At 44.1% G+C, this 18295-nt stretch overlaps 1 protein-coding gene across 1 annotated transcript in view; it reads right to left on the reverse strand.

Moving 5' to 3' along the window:
* The window catches only part of LOC310634717 (alpha-2-macroglobulin-like), a gene marked incomplete at its 5' end in the record, with an annotated part of 88928 nt that overhangs the window by 45549 nt on the left and 25084 nt on the right, over nucleotides 1-18295 (reverse strand). The window contains 7 exons of the mRNA XM_083353251.1: nucleotides 861-1006; nucleotides 2922-2982; nucleotides 3493-3708; nucleotides 11590-11751; nucleotides 12790-12899; nucleotides 14417-14531; nucleotides 17061-17178. Coding sequence (XP_083209377.1) covers nucleotides 861-1006; nucleotides 2922-2982; nucleotides 3493-3708; nucleotides 11590-11751; nucleotides 12790-12899; nucleotides 14417-14531; nucleotides 17061-17178 — 928 coding nt within the window. The remainder of the gene's footprint in view (nucleotides 1-860; nucleotides 1007-2921; nucleotides 2983-3492; nucleotides 3709-11589; nucleotides 11752-12789; nucleotides 12900-14416; nucleotides 14532-17060; nucleotides 17179-18295) is intronic.

Raw genomic sequence — 18295 nt, forward strand, 5'->3', positions numbered from 1 at the left:
AGGGGAAGAAAAAGTCAGGGTTTTGACACAAACAGAAATAGAAAATTAAAAAAAAAGAAAATCGAGTTCTGAGAAAAACATACAGCCCTAGAAAGTGACAAAAGAGAAATGGGGGGGGGAATAAAAGAATTGATGTTGATTTTGATTTTATTATATTTGTATACCGCCCTTCTCCCGAAGAACTCAGGGCGGTGAACAGGGCACATATAAAAAATACAGAATACAAAAATTAAAAAGAATTAAATAGTAGCCCAGCTAAAACAATCAATAACAATATAAAAATCCCCATTAAAACCCCAACATATCCCCCATCAGGCCAGGCCGGCTTGTTCAAATAGATGGGTCTTCAGACCATGTGGGAAGGAGCGAAGGTCAGGGAGATAAAGAAGATAAAGAAAAGGAAGATGGACAGCTATAGTGACAGTGGACTTTAAATAGTGCAGATAAAGAGCTTAGGGAGAATAATTTTTTAAAGAATATAGTGCAGATAAAGGTATGAGAGGTGGTTATCTGGTCCTCCTGTTTGGTTTCAAAGTTTCAACTTTCCCTAAAATTATCAGTTTAACTAAATAGTCTATTGCATCTGCAATTTTCTTCTTTTCTTATTTCTCTTCCGCATGACTTGTCCAATGTACACATTTTTCAAACATATGCCTAGCAAATGGCTATTCAAGTTGGAGGTCTTCTAAATCAATCACCTGTTCCAAGGTCCCTTGTTATTCTGTAATGCTGTAAATCTGTGCTGTCTTTTCTGTGGGTTCAGTCCAGGTCAGAAGGGGAACTCATCTGACATGAACCACATGATCAGTATGCTATTTCTAAAACTAGGTTAAAAGCTGACATTTTGTTTCTCCACTTACCTTGTTGGAGAAGCACTTTTCCACAGTAAAGTCTCTGGAGTGAGCAACAAGTTCTCCGCTGGGCAAAATGGTGTAGAGGAGCAAGCGGGTCACGGGAGCCGTGTCGACATCCACCGAGAGATTCAAAAGGAAGTCCCCTTTGGGTTCTAAAGCATGAAAAACCCAGGTGGAGAAAAGAGAGAGAGAGAGATTGAAAAGAGGAAAGTTAGAAGGAATGAGTTCCATTTGGAATACATCAAACTCCAACAACAGGCTGAGAAAGTTCTAGGCTGCATGAACAGAGGGATAGAATCAAGATCACGCGAAGTGTTAATCCCACTTTATAACACTTTGGTAAGGCCACACTTGGAATGCTGCATCCAGTTTTGGTCAACATGAGGTTAAAAAAATGATGTTGAGACTCTATAAAGAGTGCAGAGAAGAGCAACAAAGGTGATCAGGGAACTGGAGGCTAAAACATATGAAGAACGGCTGCTGGAATTGTGTATGTCTGCTTTAATGAAAAGAAGAACTAGGGATGACATGAAAGCAATGTTCCAATATCTCAGGGAGTGCCACAAAGAAGAGCTATTCTGCAAAGCACCTGAGGGCAGGACCTGTGGAACCGCTTGCTGGTCGAGCTCAGGGTGGCCCCCGACCTTCGCTCCTTCCGGCGGGATCTAAAAACTTATTTATTTGAGCAATCCGGCCTGGTTTGATGGATTAGGGTCAGGGTTTTAACATGGTTTTTAATTACTGTTTATATCGGGCACAATATCTAATTGTTTTTTTAACTTTTGTAATTCGTTTTTATATTTATTTATTTATATTTATTGCCCTGAGTCCTTCGGGAGAAGGGCGGTATAAAAATTTAATAAATAAATAAATAAATAAATAAATAAATAAATAAATAAATAAATAAATAAATAAGAAGCAATGGAAACTAATCAAGGAAAGAAGCAACCTAGAACTAAGGAGAAATTCCATGACAGTTAGAACAATTAATCAGTAGAACAATTTGCCTTCAGAAGTTGTTGGTGCTCCATTACAGGAGGTTTTTAAGAAGAGACCAGACAACTATTTTTCTGAAATGGTATAGGGTTTCCTGCCTGAGCAGGTTGGACTAGATGACCTCTAAGGTCCCTTCTAACTCTGTTATTCTAGTCTATTCCTCCGTTCTGAATGTGGGACAGAAGTGGATCATTGAAAAATCAGGAGCTGAAGAACCTAAGCAGCTCTCTTCTCCTACACAGTTGCATGGGCTTGCCTTATCCGTGAATCAGCAGGTGGCTGTCCCACTGCCACTGGTGGTAACATCTCCCACTGCACAGGAGGGCAACAAACATAAAACAGCTCCCGTGGCACATGCCCTTTGGCACCCTAGAAACCAAAGATGCTGTCTTGGATCCATGAGTCAGTACTCTTACTGCCTCTCCAGGGTTTTGCCTCCTGGAGAGGAACTATTAAAGGTTGAACTTGGATCCTTTTGCATGCTGGGCAGTTGGGAACTCCACCCTCTTCCCTTTTTCATCCTTCTACCTTAAATGTATTTGTTATCTTAAAAAGCAAAACCACACCTGGCATACCAGGCTGCAGCTCCGAGAGGCTGAACCCCTGAGCCTCTCTGTGGCTCTCCAAGAAGGTCCAGTCCTAACAGAAATGGTAGTAGGCAACTGGGCAGCCGACTAATTGCAAAAGATGTCACTGTTGCACAGGGCGATGCCCAACAAAAACTCAGGATGAAGGAAGCAGATACAGAGATTTGGGAGAAATGGCCTGTTTCTTCTCCCCCCCCCCCCCCATTCCTACTGCTTGAGACCATCCTTTCGTTTGCTCACGGGCAAGGCTGGCTGTATGTACCCATGTTCCTATGAAATAGAATATAGCAACCAATTGCAAGGGGGGGAAAGAGAGACTTGGAGATGAGTAAGGGGCACCCAGTATTCAGCAAGGGAGAACTGGAGTCCCCGTACATAGACACACCTCAAGCCCAGCACTTGAAATGGGAAGGGTGGACATTCCCAGGAAGCTTTTTGCCAAGTATGGAGGGGAATGCAAGCTGGGGGGTGGGGAAGCATTTACCTTTTCCCTGCATCGGCTGTGTGTGTGTCCCTGATCGTATGATGTCTCCCTTTGCCATCACCTGGAAAGAAAAGAGCAATCCTTGCAATGCAGGTCAAAAAGCGGCAAGGTGGCAGCCACCATCCTATCTTTTTTTTACCGCTTTCTGTGGACACCCTTGATTAAGATACTTTCAATACCCCCTGAAATCAGGCACCAGGTTTTCCAGTCATTTAGCAGCAAGAAACTCATCAAAAGTCGTGTGAGACAAACAGTCCTTGAACTTATTTTTTTAAAAAAAGCAATTGTCTCTCGGAAATTCACTCTAAAATCACAAGGGAAGAAGCTAAAGATCTGGAGCATAATGCCATAATGATATTCTACTCACTGGGGCCCATGGCTTCCTAAAATTGGTATAAGAGCAATCTCCAGTTTCCAAAAGGTTTCCAGTTATGGTTTATGCCACTGATGAAACCAGAAATCTGTTACTATTCTACCTAAGACTGAATCTTCCTCAATCTACATTCATGTTATATACCCCTAAAGTATATCCTGTCTCCAGAAAAAAGAATATGTTTCTTTTCCAACTCACCAAATAATAAAAGGTAATTTCCTCCTTCACCGCATTTGGATCCAAGATAAAATGCACTCGAATCTGCTCTGTGTCACCACAGCTCAATGTTTTTGGCAGAGGCTCAATGTGGAGGTAACTTTGACTTGGTGAGTAAAATCGGTGCACTGAGTGCGAGGCACGTTGGTGATAAATGGGAACTGAATTGCCACACCTTTCATTTGCTTTGTAAACTCCCTGTTTATAGAAAGGAAAAGAAACCTGTATATATATATATATATATATATATATATATATATATATATATATATATATATATATATATATATATATATATATATTCACCAAATATAGTTACCGAATGAAGGAAAAAGCTAGACCTGTAGTTTTTTCTTGTCAATTCCCAGAAGCTGATACATCTTAAAATTGCCAACTTTGAAAAACACTGAGCTGGACTATCCCATTTAGAGGGGGAAGTTAGAAGATACCTTGAAGTTCATGCTATCCAACAAAATGTTTTTTTTTTAAAAAAAATATTGGTTTTCTAGTTTTACATTTGAATATTGGAAAAGCAATGTGGCAGCTGAGTTGGTCAATAATTCAATAACATACAAATATCTTTAGTACAGATCTCAAACTATTACATTAAATCAGACATGTCAAACACAAGGCCCGGGGGCCAGATCCGGCCCGCGAAGTGGTTTCATGTGGCCCGCGAAGCCATCCTGGAAACAGTGAGGGAACGGCCCCCACTGCCTTGGCCCTGGCCCAGAGACCCTCAGATCTGTCCCACTCCTGCCCAAGCCCCCATAGGCACCCTTGATGCGAACGATGTACAGCTGGCCACACCCACCCAGTAGGCCATACGCACTTTAGCCACGCCCACCCAGTAGGCCATGCCCACCCAGGCCACACCCACCCGGCCCCCTGAGGGCAACCGCAATGCTGATGCGGCACTCAATGAAATTGAGTTTGACACCCCTGCATTAAATGTTTCCTCTCTTTTCCCCTTAGTATTTACTGTCTCATCTTTAAATTAATACAATTCTTATTATATCGATTAAATCAAAAATAGCTTTCTTACATTTATCAATATTTTTTAATTTATACATATCCTGGTTGTTTTAACATTCAATCATTTTAGACAATCAATGTCCTGGTTAAGTCTTCCCAATTTTTAGGTTTCCCATTAATATTTATATTTAACATTTGATATTTATAATTTCCAAGTTTTAAATAACCCCAATTCCCTTTATCACAATGTATAACAAGATCTAAGCTTCAAAATACACATCTTATCTATTTGGGTTCTCACCATCTTACATCAACTAGTTAGTCATAAAATATAATATAAAACATATTACATTCATCGATTAGTTTTTAGCTTATATATATCTTAATTACCTTTACATTTAACCTTTATAAGCAAATAAATGTTCAAATTTAACTTTTAATATTTATACCTCTAAGTTATAAATGACCCAAGTTTTCTTTATCTCATCTCATAACAGTATCTAGTATTCAGAATACACATCTATTCGAATATATTCTATTTTAATTCTCATGAGCAAGTCAAAATTCCAATTTTCTTCAGTCTTATTCTGGCTTGCTTTCTTTGCCAAATCGTCTTCCATGTTGGTGCTCTTAAGTCATCAAACAAATCTCCCTGTATTGTTGTATAGATTCTGCAAACTATTAAGGTTCTGCATTTAGGCAGGAAAAATCAAATGCACAGGTATAGTATAGGTGGTACCTTGCTCGATAGTAGTAACTGTGAGAGGGATCTCGGAGTCCTAGTGGACAATCACTTAAATATGAGCCAGCAGTGTGCTGCAGCTGCCAAAAAAGCCAACACAGTGCTAGGCTGCATTAACAGAGGAATAGAATCAAAATCACGTGAAGTACTAATACCACTTTACAATGCCTTGGTAAGGCCACACCTGGAATACTGCATCCAGTTTTGGTCACCACGATGTAAAAAAGATGTTGAGACTCTAGAAAGAGTACAGAGAAGAGCAACAAAGATGATTGGGGGACTGGAGGCTAAAACATATAGGGAACGGTTGCTGGAATTGGGTATGTGTAGTTTAATGAAGAGAAGGGTGAGGGGTGACATGATAGCAGTGTTCCAATATCTCAGGGGCTGCCACAAAGAAGAGGGAGCCAAGCTATTATCCAAAGCACCTGAAAGCAGGACAAGAAGCAATGGATGGAAACTAGTCAAGGAGAGAAGCAACCTAGAACTAAGGAGAAACTTCCTGACAGTTAGAACAACTAACCAGTGGAACAACCTGCCTCCAGAAGTGGTGAATGCTCCAACACTGGAAGTTTTTAAGAAGAGACTGGACAGCCATTTGTCTGAAATGGTATAGGTCAGGGGTGTCAAACTCAATTTCATTGAGTGCCGCATCAGCATTGCGGTTGCCCTCAGGGGGCCGGGTGGGTGTGGCCTGGGTGGGCATGGCCTACTGGGTGGGCATGGCTAAAGTGCGTATGGCCTACTGGGTGGGTGTGGCCAGCTGTACATCGTTCGCATCAAGGGTGCCTATGGGGGCTTGGGTAGGAGTGGGACAGATCTGAGGGTCTCTGGGCCAGGGCCAAGGCAGTGGGGGCCGTTCCCTCACTGTTTCCAGGATGGCTTCGCGGGCCACATGAAACCACTTCGCGGGCCGGATCTGGCCCCCGGGCCTTGTGTTTGACATGTCTGGTATAGGGTTTCCTGCCTTAGCAGGGGGTTGGACTAGATGACCTCCAATGTCCCTTCCAACTTATTATTATTATTATTTGACTTAGAAAAAACCATCCAGTTGCCTTTTTTTTTGAGAGGACTAACAAATTATCTCTCTATTTTTCTATGTTGATGTAGTTGTCCTGAACTGTTTATCTTCTCTTCAATCTATTCTTCTTCTTGATCCCCAAGTTCCTTCTGATTTATGTAGAAAGTCTTTTCCTTTTTCCATATTATCAATCCTTTTTCTGGATTTTCCATTGACTATTTGTTGATCAGTTGAATCTTCTGTCATAATCTTTCATTGTTCTTTTCTGTATAATTGATTTTTTTTAGTTGTAATCAAAGCTTGAGTTCGTGTATCTGGGCTGACATCTTGTTCTTTTCTGTAGCCTCTTATTTCATCAGTGGCTGTAAGAATAGTTTGATGAATTGCTTTCAACATAGAGAGAATCTGTTCCTGGTCTTCATCCATATTCTCTTGGTAGAGTATTAAGTTAAGAACTTCACAATCAGAGAATGCAAAAAAAAAAGATTTTGTCACTGACTGAGGAACACAGCTGGGCTTCTCTCGGCTGATGTCTCAAGGTTAGATAAGTCTTATCCTCTGGGCTGCTGGCCAAGTCTCTTTTTAGCAATAACAAATTGTAGTATCAGGTTTAGCCACAAGATGTTGCCCCTACAATTTAAAGTTTTCTTTTAAATCCAAAGTTTTTATAATCTTTTCAGTTTTGCTTCTTTCTTATAAGAAAAACCCCAATCTTCAATAAGCATAGAAAATCTTTTAGTCCACAAACTTTAAAAAATACAATTCCAATTAAGATCAAGTTATTCTTTCAATGTTTTAAACTCCCCTCGATAGTCAGTCACTGCCATTTCTGGAGGGAGGATAAAAATCTCCCTTCCCTCTCCACAGGGGGAAAGTACTTTAGGCAGCTTATGCAGGTAAAGAAAATAGTTAGGATTTAAGAGAAGTAGATCTCACCTAGTCTCATCTATGCTGCTTTAAAGTTGCCTGGTGGTACTGTAAGTGTGACTTCAGCTGTCTGCAGCCTATTGATGAGTCATATTGCTATGCCGGTCTTTTGTCCGCTGGTTTGGAGGGCTGCCCTGGATCAAGCTGAAGGGATACTACCCTCCCGTGATCCAACAGGGATCCCCTCCTTGCTAGTTGCCCCTATAGGGCAACTTTTGACCCTTTCCAGGGTCCTCCAGCGAAGCAAAACTGGATGCGGAAGGCAGAGCTTGCCTTCCAGACATCCATGGTGGCCACCTCTGCAAACCGGAAGTCACAACATGAATTTTAATCTGAAGAAAAGCAAGGTTTTACACTTGGGCAGGAAACAGCAAAGGTACAAGTACAGATTAGGCAAAACCTGGCTCAAAACCAGTTACTATGAGAAGGGCTTTGTAGTCCTAATGGATGATCACTTAAATATGATCCAGCAGTGTGTGGCAGCAGCCAAAAAAGCTAATACAATCCTTGGTTGTATAAACAGAGGCATAGAATCAAAATCACTTGAAGTATTGATACCAATTTATAAAGCCTTAGTAAGGCCACATTTGGAATATTGCATCCAGTTTTGGTCACCACATTACAAAAAAGATGTTGAGAGTTTGGAAGAAGTACAAAGAAGAGCAACTAAGATGATTAAAGACCTGGAAACTAAAATGTGAAGAATGGTTGCAGGATTTGGGTATGGCCAGTCTAGAGAAAAGAAGGACTAGGGGTGACATGATAGCAGTATTCCATTATTTTTGAGAGGCTGCTACAAAGAGGAGTGGGTCAATTTATTTTCCAAAGCACCAGAAGGCAGGACAAGAATCAATGGATGGAAACTAATCAAGGAGAGAAGCAACCTGGAATTAAGGAGAAACTTCCTATCAGTGGAGGAAATTAACCAGTGGAACAGCTTGCCTTCAGAAATTGTCGGGGCTTCATCACAGGAGGTTTTTAAGAAAAGACTGAACATTTCAGACTTACTTGTCTGAAATTGTATAGGATCTCCTGCTGAAGCAGGGGGCTGGACTAGACCTCTAAGGTCCCTTCTAGCTTTATTCTGATTCATTCAGTCCAACCATCTGCCCACAGCAGGAATACACTACTACTACAGCATAGTCTTTAAATCCATAGGATTTTGATCAAGACACCAGAAGGGTAGCTCACGAGTGCAACTACCAATAAACCAGTACTCACTCTTTTGAGCCAATAGCTGAGTACTAATTTTGCCAAACAATCAGAGGAATAAATTGGATCCGTGCCCCTCCTGGCTAGCTTATGCGGCCCGGGAGGGGACACGAGGCTGGTTCCATGCAGTAATAACTGCTTCCTTGAAGGAGGGTGTCTTCCCTGCCGCCTTGAAGGAGGCGGTGGTGAGACCCCTCCTCAAGAAGCCTGCCTTGGACCCGGCTGTTTTAAATAACTATCGTCCAGTCTCCAACCTTCGCTTTTTGGCGAAGGTTGTTGAGAGTGTGGTGGCGCATCAGCTTCCTCTGTTCCTGGAGGAAACTGATTATCTGGACCCGTACCAATCGGGTTTCAGACCCGGACACAGCACGGAGACGGCATTGGTCGCGCTGGTGAATGATCTCTGGAGGGCAAGGGACAGGGGTTGCTCCTCTGTCCTGGTCCTATTAGATCTCTCAGCGGCTTTCGATACCATCGACCATGGTATCCTGCTGCGGCGTCTCAAGGGGTTGGGAGTGGGAGGCACCGTTTTACGGTGGTTCTCCTCCTATCTCCTGGGCCGCTCACAGTCAGTGTTGACGGGAGGGCAGAGATCCACCCCGAGGCCTCTCATTTGTGGAGTTCCTCAGGGGTCGGTTCTCTCGCCCCTCCTGTTCAACATCTATATGAAGCCGCTTGGTGAGATCATTCGTGGTTTTGGGGTGGGGTATCATCAGTACGCTGATGATACCCAACTTTTTCTTTCCACCCCGAACCAACCCAGCGATGCCCTCACCGTGATGTCCCGGTGCCTGGAGGCGGTCCAGGTCTGGATGGGGAGAAACAGGCTTCGTCTCAATCCCGCCAAGACTGAGTGGCTGTGCATATCGGCATCTCCGGTCAACCAGACTATTCCATCTCTAACGATGGGGGGTGAGGTGTTACCCCCCGTTGATAGGGCTCGCAACTTGGGCGTCCTCCTGGATTCACGACTCAATTTTGAAGACCATATAGGAGCCGTGACCAGGGGGGCTTTTGCCCAGGTTCGCCTGGTGCGCCAGTTGCGACCCTATCTGGACCGAGATGCCCTACGCACAGTCACTCATGCGCTCGTGACCTCCCATTTGGACTACTGCAACGCTCTCTACATGAGGCTGCCCTTGAGGACCACTCGGAGGCTTCAGCTGGTGCAGAATGCGGCCGCGCGAGTTGTGATGGGGGTCTCCCAATACTCCCATGTAACACCTCTACTCCACGAGCTGCATTGGCTTCCGGTTGCCCTCCGGGTGAAATTCAAGGTGCTGGTGATGACCTATAAAGCCCTACATGGCTTGGGTCCGGGATATCTGAGGGAACACCTGCTGCCGGCATCAGGTTCCCTTCATCCAGTGCGCTCCCACAGGGAGGGTCTTCTCAGGGTGCCACCGGTAAGAGATTGCCGGCGGACGACACCCAGGGATAGGGCCTTCTCAGTGGGAGCACCTGCCGTTTGGAACCAGCTGCCAGTGGAGCTGAGGACTACCCCCGACCTCCGTTCATTCCGCCGGGACCTGAAGACCTGGCTCTTCGAGCTCTCTGGCCCAGGCTGAGGATTAATTTTATTTTAACTGGGGTTTTACTTATGCAGGGATAAATTTAATTTTTTTTTTAACTTGGTTTTTAACTTTTGTATTTTGGTTTTTAATTACCCTGTAAACCGCCCTGAGTCCTCTGGGAAAGGGCAGTATATAAATGTAATAAAATAAAATAAATTAAATAATTAAATAAATAAATAAATAAATAAATAAATAAATAATTATATTTATACATTCATTCAGGGTTCTGCTAAATACAATAGCATGTTTTGGTCTTCAAAATTCTGAATGCAAGATGCTCCTTTGCCTCATCTTGCTTGTGCACCATCATGATGGGCAGCACATAAGCCAGGAGCCAGTCAAGCTGTGGCTCTCCAATAAAGACATCAGCCATACCATTGTACAAGGAAGGAAAATGAACCTTTTTTTTTTAGTAATCCTTGGAACACCCAACCCTGTACGCCCAATGGTTCTACACCTTTAGAAGCTCCACCACTTATTCAGAGATTATTTGAACTTAACAGTGGCAATACCTAATGACTAGTTCTCAGTATTGCAGCTGTTGCAGCATTCCTGCAGTCACACGATTGCAATCTGGGTGCACGGCAACCAACCTGGATTTCCAAGTGTTGCAGCATCCTGAGGTCACAGAATCATAATTTGCAACCATCCCTGCTGGCTTTCCACAAATAAAGTCATTGGGGAAACCAACAGGAAGTCAAACATTGCAAATTACAGTCACATGTAGTTCTCACTTAATACCACATGGTGATTTGCATAATAATGATATTGGGGACTGCAAAAACTGCCCTCACTAAGTGGTATCACATTTTATGACCATGTCACTTAGCAGCAGAAATTGCAGTCCCAATTACTGTTGTTAAACAAGGGCAACCTGTTTTGAGCTATAGGATAACTTGTGAGTTTTATCAGAGAGACTTCCTTGGCATAATAAACCTATTCCCAAGCATTCAATATCTTTGTTGCTTCCTCCTCCTCCTTCAGTAAAGATTCTCTCTTTAGTAATGCAGTTTCTAAGCTATAGATCAGAAGTCTTCAACTTTGGCAAGTTTACAGCTTGTGGCCTTCAATTCCCAGAATTCCTCAGCCAGCATAAGGGTAAGTCCCTTCTTTGCACATCTCCATTATGACATTGCTGCAGGGTAGAATCAAAAAGACACTTTTCTTTGCTATGTTTCTTTAGCCTGCAACAAAGCCTCAAGGTATACAAGAGTGGCAACTTTGTGTGTTAAGTGCATCTGAAATACACATCCAGCAAAATGATCAGGATGTGATGAAGAGTCAAACCGAAACACATGTTATAAATGCAAGTGTCCTAGAAGAAAAAAAAAGGAAGTTCTCAAAGCGGTGAGAAAATTGGAAAGTGGTAAGGCTGCAGGCATAGATGGTATATAGTGGAACAAATGTTCCAGGATGAAACAGGCAATTTGCTTATGGAATGGCTATGTAATTTTTTGAATGTATGTGAAGACGGCATCTGTGCCAAACAATTGGAAGAACATTGCTATTGTTCCCTGTTACAAAGGGAGGGATAACAAGAGCAAATGCAAAAAACCAAGATGGTGCTTAGCAGAATTTGGATTGAAAAGGGCACAAGAGGGGATTGTTTTTCACTCCAAAACACTCACCTGAAAATTGATGGAGTCCTCTGTGAACTTAGATGTATCTATGGAAAACTGTATTCGTCCTTCCTCGTTGGTTGTGTACCTGGCTGTATATTTCACTGAAGGTCCTGTAATCTCAACGGTCTTGTTAGCCATCGGCACATCCATACCATCCACCAGTTTCATCTACGTGGGGGGGGAAAAATCAACCCACATCCAATTATTTTAGATTTGAACTCTCATTAGGGGCATCCCTGCCATCAGAGCCTTGCTTGTTTTTTATGTGTGTTGCACACGCGACACACATTAAAAAGGGCAAAGATTTTGATGCCCAGCCACCATCCTGAGTTTTTTGACTCACCCATGAATATTCATTGCTCAAGGGTCTTAAGGCTCCCTCTCCCAAGTTCAGCAGGGCCAGGATTTATGAGGAGGGGGTTGCTAACAATGTTTTCATAGGTGAAATATTTGTGATAAGCAAATTAACACCGCCACCCCAAATCTTCCCCCAAATTATTGTCCTCTACTCCCTCGGGGAAAGCCACTAAAGGAATTGTGGCAGGCTATGTGTGCAATCTTTGGCCTATCCTTTTTTCATCCCCTGCCATATTGACTGCAGAATTTAAAGGCTCTGTTTTTTGAACTCAGGGTGGGGAGGAGAGGTAGCACTAAGGCAATTGGGAAATGCCATCTATTAGACTAGCACTGGTGAGGCTACCTAGTTTGAGTAATGAAACGTCTGCAAGAAAACAAGCAAACTGAGAGACCGCCAAGGATTCCTCAGATGCCATCTCCTTAGAGCAGACATGTCAAACACAAGGCCCGGGGGCCAGATCTGGCCCACGAAGTGGTTTCATGCGGCCCGTGAAGCTATCCTGGAAACAGTGAGGGAATGGCCCCCACTGCCTTGGCCCTGGCCCAGAGACCCTCCTTCTGCCAGAGACCCTCAGATCTGTCCCACTCCTGCCCAGGCCCCCATAGGCCCCCTTGATGCGAACGATGTAGAGCTGGCCATGCCCACCCAGTAGGCCATACGCACTCTAGCCACGCCCACCCAGTAGGCCACGCCCACCCAGGCCATACCCACCCGGCCCCCTGAGGGCAACCGCAATGCTGATGCGGCCCTCAGTGAAATTGAGTTTGACACCCCTGCCTTAGAGCAACTGGTTGAAAAATCAGGGCTCACCTCTTCCCCCACCAGTAATCTCTCTCCCGCTGCCTTACCTGCAGGAAAAGGGGGATCCCAGGCTTATAATAAGGCTCTGCATTTTCAAAGCTCAGTTTGCTGGCTGTCGAAGTGATGATTATGGTGCTCGCCTTCGTCATTTCCACCCCTGTCAAAGAGAGGAAGCATTGAAGGAGATGGGAAAGGCTGAGGACATTGCCATGCATTTGAAGCCCACGGACGCTGAATTAGCAACGGGCGTATACGGTGAGCTCAGGAGATGGGTGGAATGGGGATCCAGAAGCCAGCCTTATCTATTATGCCCCCACCTCTTTTGGAACTGCTCTCCAGAGGTTGGAATGGACCCCTGCTGCATTCAAAGCCTGCTAATATGAATGAAAGTAAAAATATGCACGTTCCAGGATAATGTGGCAGGATCCAATCTGGGTTGGTCACTAAGACAAAAAATTTACTCTAGAGAGTGGTTGCTCTTGTGTTATCAAAATTGATAATGTTCAGTTGAAATTATATGATTGTCTTTGTATTGTACGCTTCTAAGCTGTCTGAAGTCTAGGACTGGGTCAGATTACAAGAATAGAATAGAATATAGAATACAGAATATAGTATACAGAATACAGGATACAGAATACAGAATAGAATAAAGAATAGAGAATAGAATAGAAAATAGTTGTAAGGGACCTTGGAGGTCTTCTAGTCCAATCCCCTCCTCAGGCAGGAAACCCTATACCATTTCGGACAAATGGCTGTCCAGTCTCTTCTTAAAAACCTCCAGTGTTGGAGCATTCACCACTTCTGGAGGCAAATTGTTCCACTGGTTAATTGTTCTAACTGTCAGGAAATTTCTCCTTAGTTCTAGGTTGCTTCTCTCCTTGATTAGTTTCCATCCGTTGCTTCTTGTCCTGCTTTCAGGTGCTTTGGAGAATAGCTTGACTCCCTCTTCTTTGTGGCAGCCCCTGAGATATTGGAACATGGCTATCATGTCCCACCTTGTCCTTCTTTTAATTAATTTAATTAATTAGATCACATCTGGTCCTAAAGGGATACAGTGATCTCTCACTCTTGTCATAGAGCAAAAAATGCTGATCTATTGACAACACACACACACACACACACACACACACACACACCCTTGTTCAGATGTCTTAGAGCTAGAACTTCCACCAGAGCAGCAGAGCCAAGGTTGCCTACAGTGACTCAGGGATCCTGGGAGTTGAGGTCCATGAGTCATAAAAGAGCCAAGGTTGCCTACACTGACTCAGGGATTCTGGGAGTTGAAGTTCACGAGTCATAAAAGAGCCCAGGTTGCCTACACTGACTCAGGAATCTGGGAGTTGAAGTCCATGAATCATAAAAGAGCCAAGGTTGCCTACGCTGACTCAGGGATTCTGGGAGTTGAAGTCCACAAGTCATCAAAGAGCCCAGGTTGCCTACCCCTGCCCTAAACTCCAATGAAGATGTTGCCTAGCAATGAAATGTTTGGAAACCAACCCACAAGCTCGGAGAAGGAACCTTCACCCTCATGACCATTTATAGTTTTTCTGAAGCCCTCTAGTGAAGGAAAATTCATTGTCTCAGGTGGCAGCCCGTTCCATCGGCTCACCCAGTCAGGAAGCTCCCCCTGACATCTAGCCCAGCCCTCTCCTCTGCCTGCTTCCCGAAAGATACCTGTGCCTTCTTCGATGATCTTGCCTTCTGCCTTAATATGCATTTCCAAATCATTTTGCGTCAGATGAAACATCTTGGTTTTTACCACCTGAGAGAAACACCCACGTCCATTCGCCTGGAAGGGAAAATGGAAATTACTAATCCAAGAAGCCAATGGTTTGTTGCCTTCCTCAAATGGCTGCATTCATTGGAACTGAAAGCCCATCAGCCCTAGCCAGCCTGAGCAATGCAGATAGAAGGCATCGAATCAGCCAAGGGTGCTTTACAGATTACCGAAGAGGACATTTAACAGATGAAATCCACTGGATCTCTTGGGAAACTTACTTGCCTGCTTCACCTCAATCTCGCCTCAATCTTGTACAAGATCAGGAGAACCTTGAGGCCATCTAATCCAAACCCCTGGTCAGGAATTTCGCTCCATTGATCCCCCACCAATGCCTCGGGGATCTCCATTGGAACACAATCTGACTCTGTCCCAATTCCTCCATCCACCCTCAGCAGCAGAAAAAAACCTAAATTCTCTTTCCTGCTGCTAACAGGAGCCGAGAAGCAGAATCTTTGGAAAGGGCAGTGGGAAGGAATACCAGAATGTTGTGTTTGTGGGGATGAGCGGTTGTGGACTCAAGAGAGGGAGGGAGGCAGCAGGGAGAAGATATGTGAGCCCAAGAGCTCTGCAGGGGTCATTATAACCTTTCTAAAGTTGTAGGCATTGCAAGAGGAGAACTGTGTTAATTTAAAGTAAAGGTAAAGGTTCCCCCGCACATGCGTGCTAGTCATTTCCAACTCTAGGGGCCGGTGCTCATCTCCATTTCAAAGCCGAAGAGCCAGCGCTTGTCCGAGGACATCTCCATGGTCATGTGGCCGGCATGACTAGACACCAAAGGTACATGGAATGCTGTTCCTTCCCAACATAGTGGTCCCTATTTTTCTATTTGCATTTTTATGTGCTTTCGAACTGCTAGGTTGGCAGAAGCTGGGATGAGTAACAGGTGCTCACTCTGTTACGCGGTGCTCGGGATTCGACCCACCAAACTGCCAACCATCTGATTGACAAGCTCAGCATCCTAACCCACTGAGCCACCACGTCCCTCGTGTTAGTTTAGAGTGGCAAAAAAATATATATCTGGAGTCTGATAACCCCTTTTTGGACTCATATATTTTGTTAAATGGCATAAACTTTCAAAAATAGGACAGGACAGGACAGGATAGGACCTTGAAGGTCTTCTAGTCCAGCCCCCTGCTCAAGCAGGAGAACCTATACCATTTCAGACAACTGACTTTCCGGTCTCTTCTTAAAAACCTCCAGTGAATGAGCGCCCACGATTTCTGGAGGCAAACTGTTCCACTGGTTAATTGCTCTCACTGTTAGGAAGTTTCTCCTTAATTCCAGGTTGCTTCTCTCCTTGATCGGTTTCCAACCACTGTTTCTTATCCTGCCCTATGGTGCTTTAGAGAATAATTTGACCTCTCTTTTCTGGCAGCCCCTCAAATACTGGAATACTGCTAGCATGTCTCCCCTATTTCTTCTTTTCTTCAGACTAGCCAAACCCAAGTCCTGCAGCCGTTCTTCGTATGTTTTATTCTTCATGCCTTTGATCATCTTAGTTGCTCTTCCCAACATCTTTTTCTTAGTATGGCGACCAGAATTGGTTCCAGTATTCCAGGTGTGGTCTCACTAGGGTTTTATAAAGCCGTACTAATACTCTGTGTGATCTTGATTCTAGGCCTCTGTTTATACAGCCAAGCACTGTATTAGCTTTTTTGGCGGTTGCCGCACACTGCTGGCTCATATTTAAGTGATCGTCTCGCAGGACTCCAAGGTCCCTCTCACAGTTACTGTTTTTGAGCCAGGACTTGCCTAATCTGTACTTATATCTTTGATTTTTTTCCTGCCTAAAACTTTGCTTTTCTGCACACTGAACCTCATTTTGTTGGATAGGGCCCGTGGTTCAAGTTTGTCATGAACTGCAGCTCACGAGAATTACACAGTCTTCCAATAAAATGTGTTAGTTTGAAAAGGCATCCCAGATTCCTCATTTTCGTAAATTAGCTACGCACCCATACACGCCCACTGGCATTCATATAACTTTGGTTTCAAATCTAAAAAGGCATCAGGGAAAGGCTGTTAATGCAAGCCCAAAATAGGGGCATGGAAATATGCATGGCCAGGGAGAGCTTTCAAAATATGGCAGATGAGCATCAGCCTGCCTGTTACGAAATCCATAAGAAAAATCAAGCAACTCCCGGAGACACTGCCAGAAAATTCTCACTGATTAAAAAAAAGGGGCTGGTATAACCATGTTTTGTGCCGTCTATCCCTCTTTCCCTGGCATTGAAGCTGATTAATGAGACCATGTAAATCTCACTTGGGGTCTGACGGTAGCCTTAGCTCCTCTAGAGCAAAGATGGTCAACACCTTTGGTAGCCGGGCTAACATTCCCATCTTCCCATTGTCCATGCTGGCTCAAACCAGCAGGAATCAGAACTGAAGAATGTTGGATGAACTACGCCAGGGGTAGGCAACCTTGCCTGGGCTCAGGAATTCTGGGAGTTGAAGTCCACGAGTCATAAAAGAGACCAGGTTGCCTAGCCCTGAACACCTTCCTCATCCCATCTAGAACATTTTCCTTGGTCTGGAACCTACCTCTCCACTGTACTCTTCACACAGTTTCGTCTCTGTCTCGGGACATGAAGAATGTCGCACATAACAACGGCAGACAGTCATTTTCACTAGGCCAGGGACAGGTTTCCCATAGGTGTACCTGAATCCAGAACCAAACTGATTAAAGAGTTTAAAAAAAAACCAAACCATCTACCGCAGTATGTTTTTCTGTACTTTTATGATACAGAAGGGAGAAGGCCTGCCTCTTTTGTGAAAACAAGATAGGCTGTATCTGTTCGTTCTTTTGATCATTGCAACTCATTTTATCAGTACGAATAGTCGCCTTGCCAGTGATGTTGTGAAGCCATTCCCCAAACACGGGACCCCCAGCCTTTCATCAGCATGATTGATTATGGACACTGATGGCAATGCTCCCCTTCTCTGACTACTGTAATGCTTTGGGCTGGACGACCACGAGGCTCATGACACAATGATGGCACCTGTTATGTCATGGGCTCTGGTGAGCAGGAATGATGACACAAGGCTGAGTACAGAGAAACTCATTATTTTACTCTTGCTGGAACTGTACTTGAGCTTGGGCCTCACCCAGCCACAATATACAGCCTAGCCCTAAGGAGGCAGCCAATAGGTTTGAACCTGCGCTTGCCACCTGGGGCTGACCAATTGCAGGACTGGAGATGGGCTGTCTGGGTTGCTGGAGAGCCGTTAGCTCTCCAGCAACGCACGTGGTGTAATACCACAAGCTCAATACATAACAGCACCTATCTTGTGAATGGTGCCTCAAGGAAGAATTGAGGCTGACAATGCATCTTATCCACGTATTGTGCCTAAATTAATCATTGGAAAGGGTTCTGGAACATCGCAGATCACTGATGTGAAAAAGCAGAGTTTGGAAGAGGAGGGAATAGTAAAAGTGGAAGGGACCTTGGAGGTCGTCTAGTCCAACCCCCTGCTCAGGCAGGAAACCCTATACCATTTCAGCCAAATGGATGTCCAGTCTCTTCTTAAAAACTTCCAGTGTTGGAGCATTCACAGCTTCTGGCGTCCACCCCACATTTTCCTACATGGCTTAGAACAGAGAAGGAATTACCTAGTCTCCTCCTCTCCATATTCTGCTACTACAGTGGATGTTGAAGATTTAAAACTAGAACAAGTAAAGACTACTCCCTTTGTGACCCTTTATACAAATTATGTGCAGCATTGCTTTGAGTGGCCTTGGAAAGTCATGTGCCTTTCATTATACAGCCGGAGATATG

This window comes from Vipera ursinii (genome assembly GCF_947247035.1).
Source record: "Vipera ursinii genome assembly, chromosome: 2".
Taxonomy (NCBI): Eukaryota; Metazoa; Chordata; class Lepidosauria; order Squamata; family Viperidae; genus Vipera; species Vipera ursinii.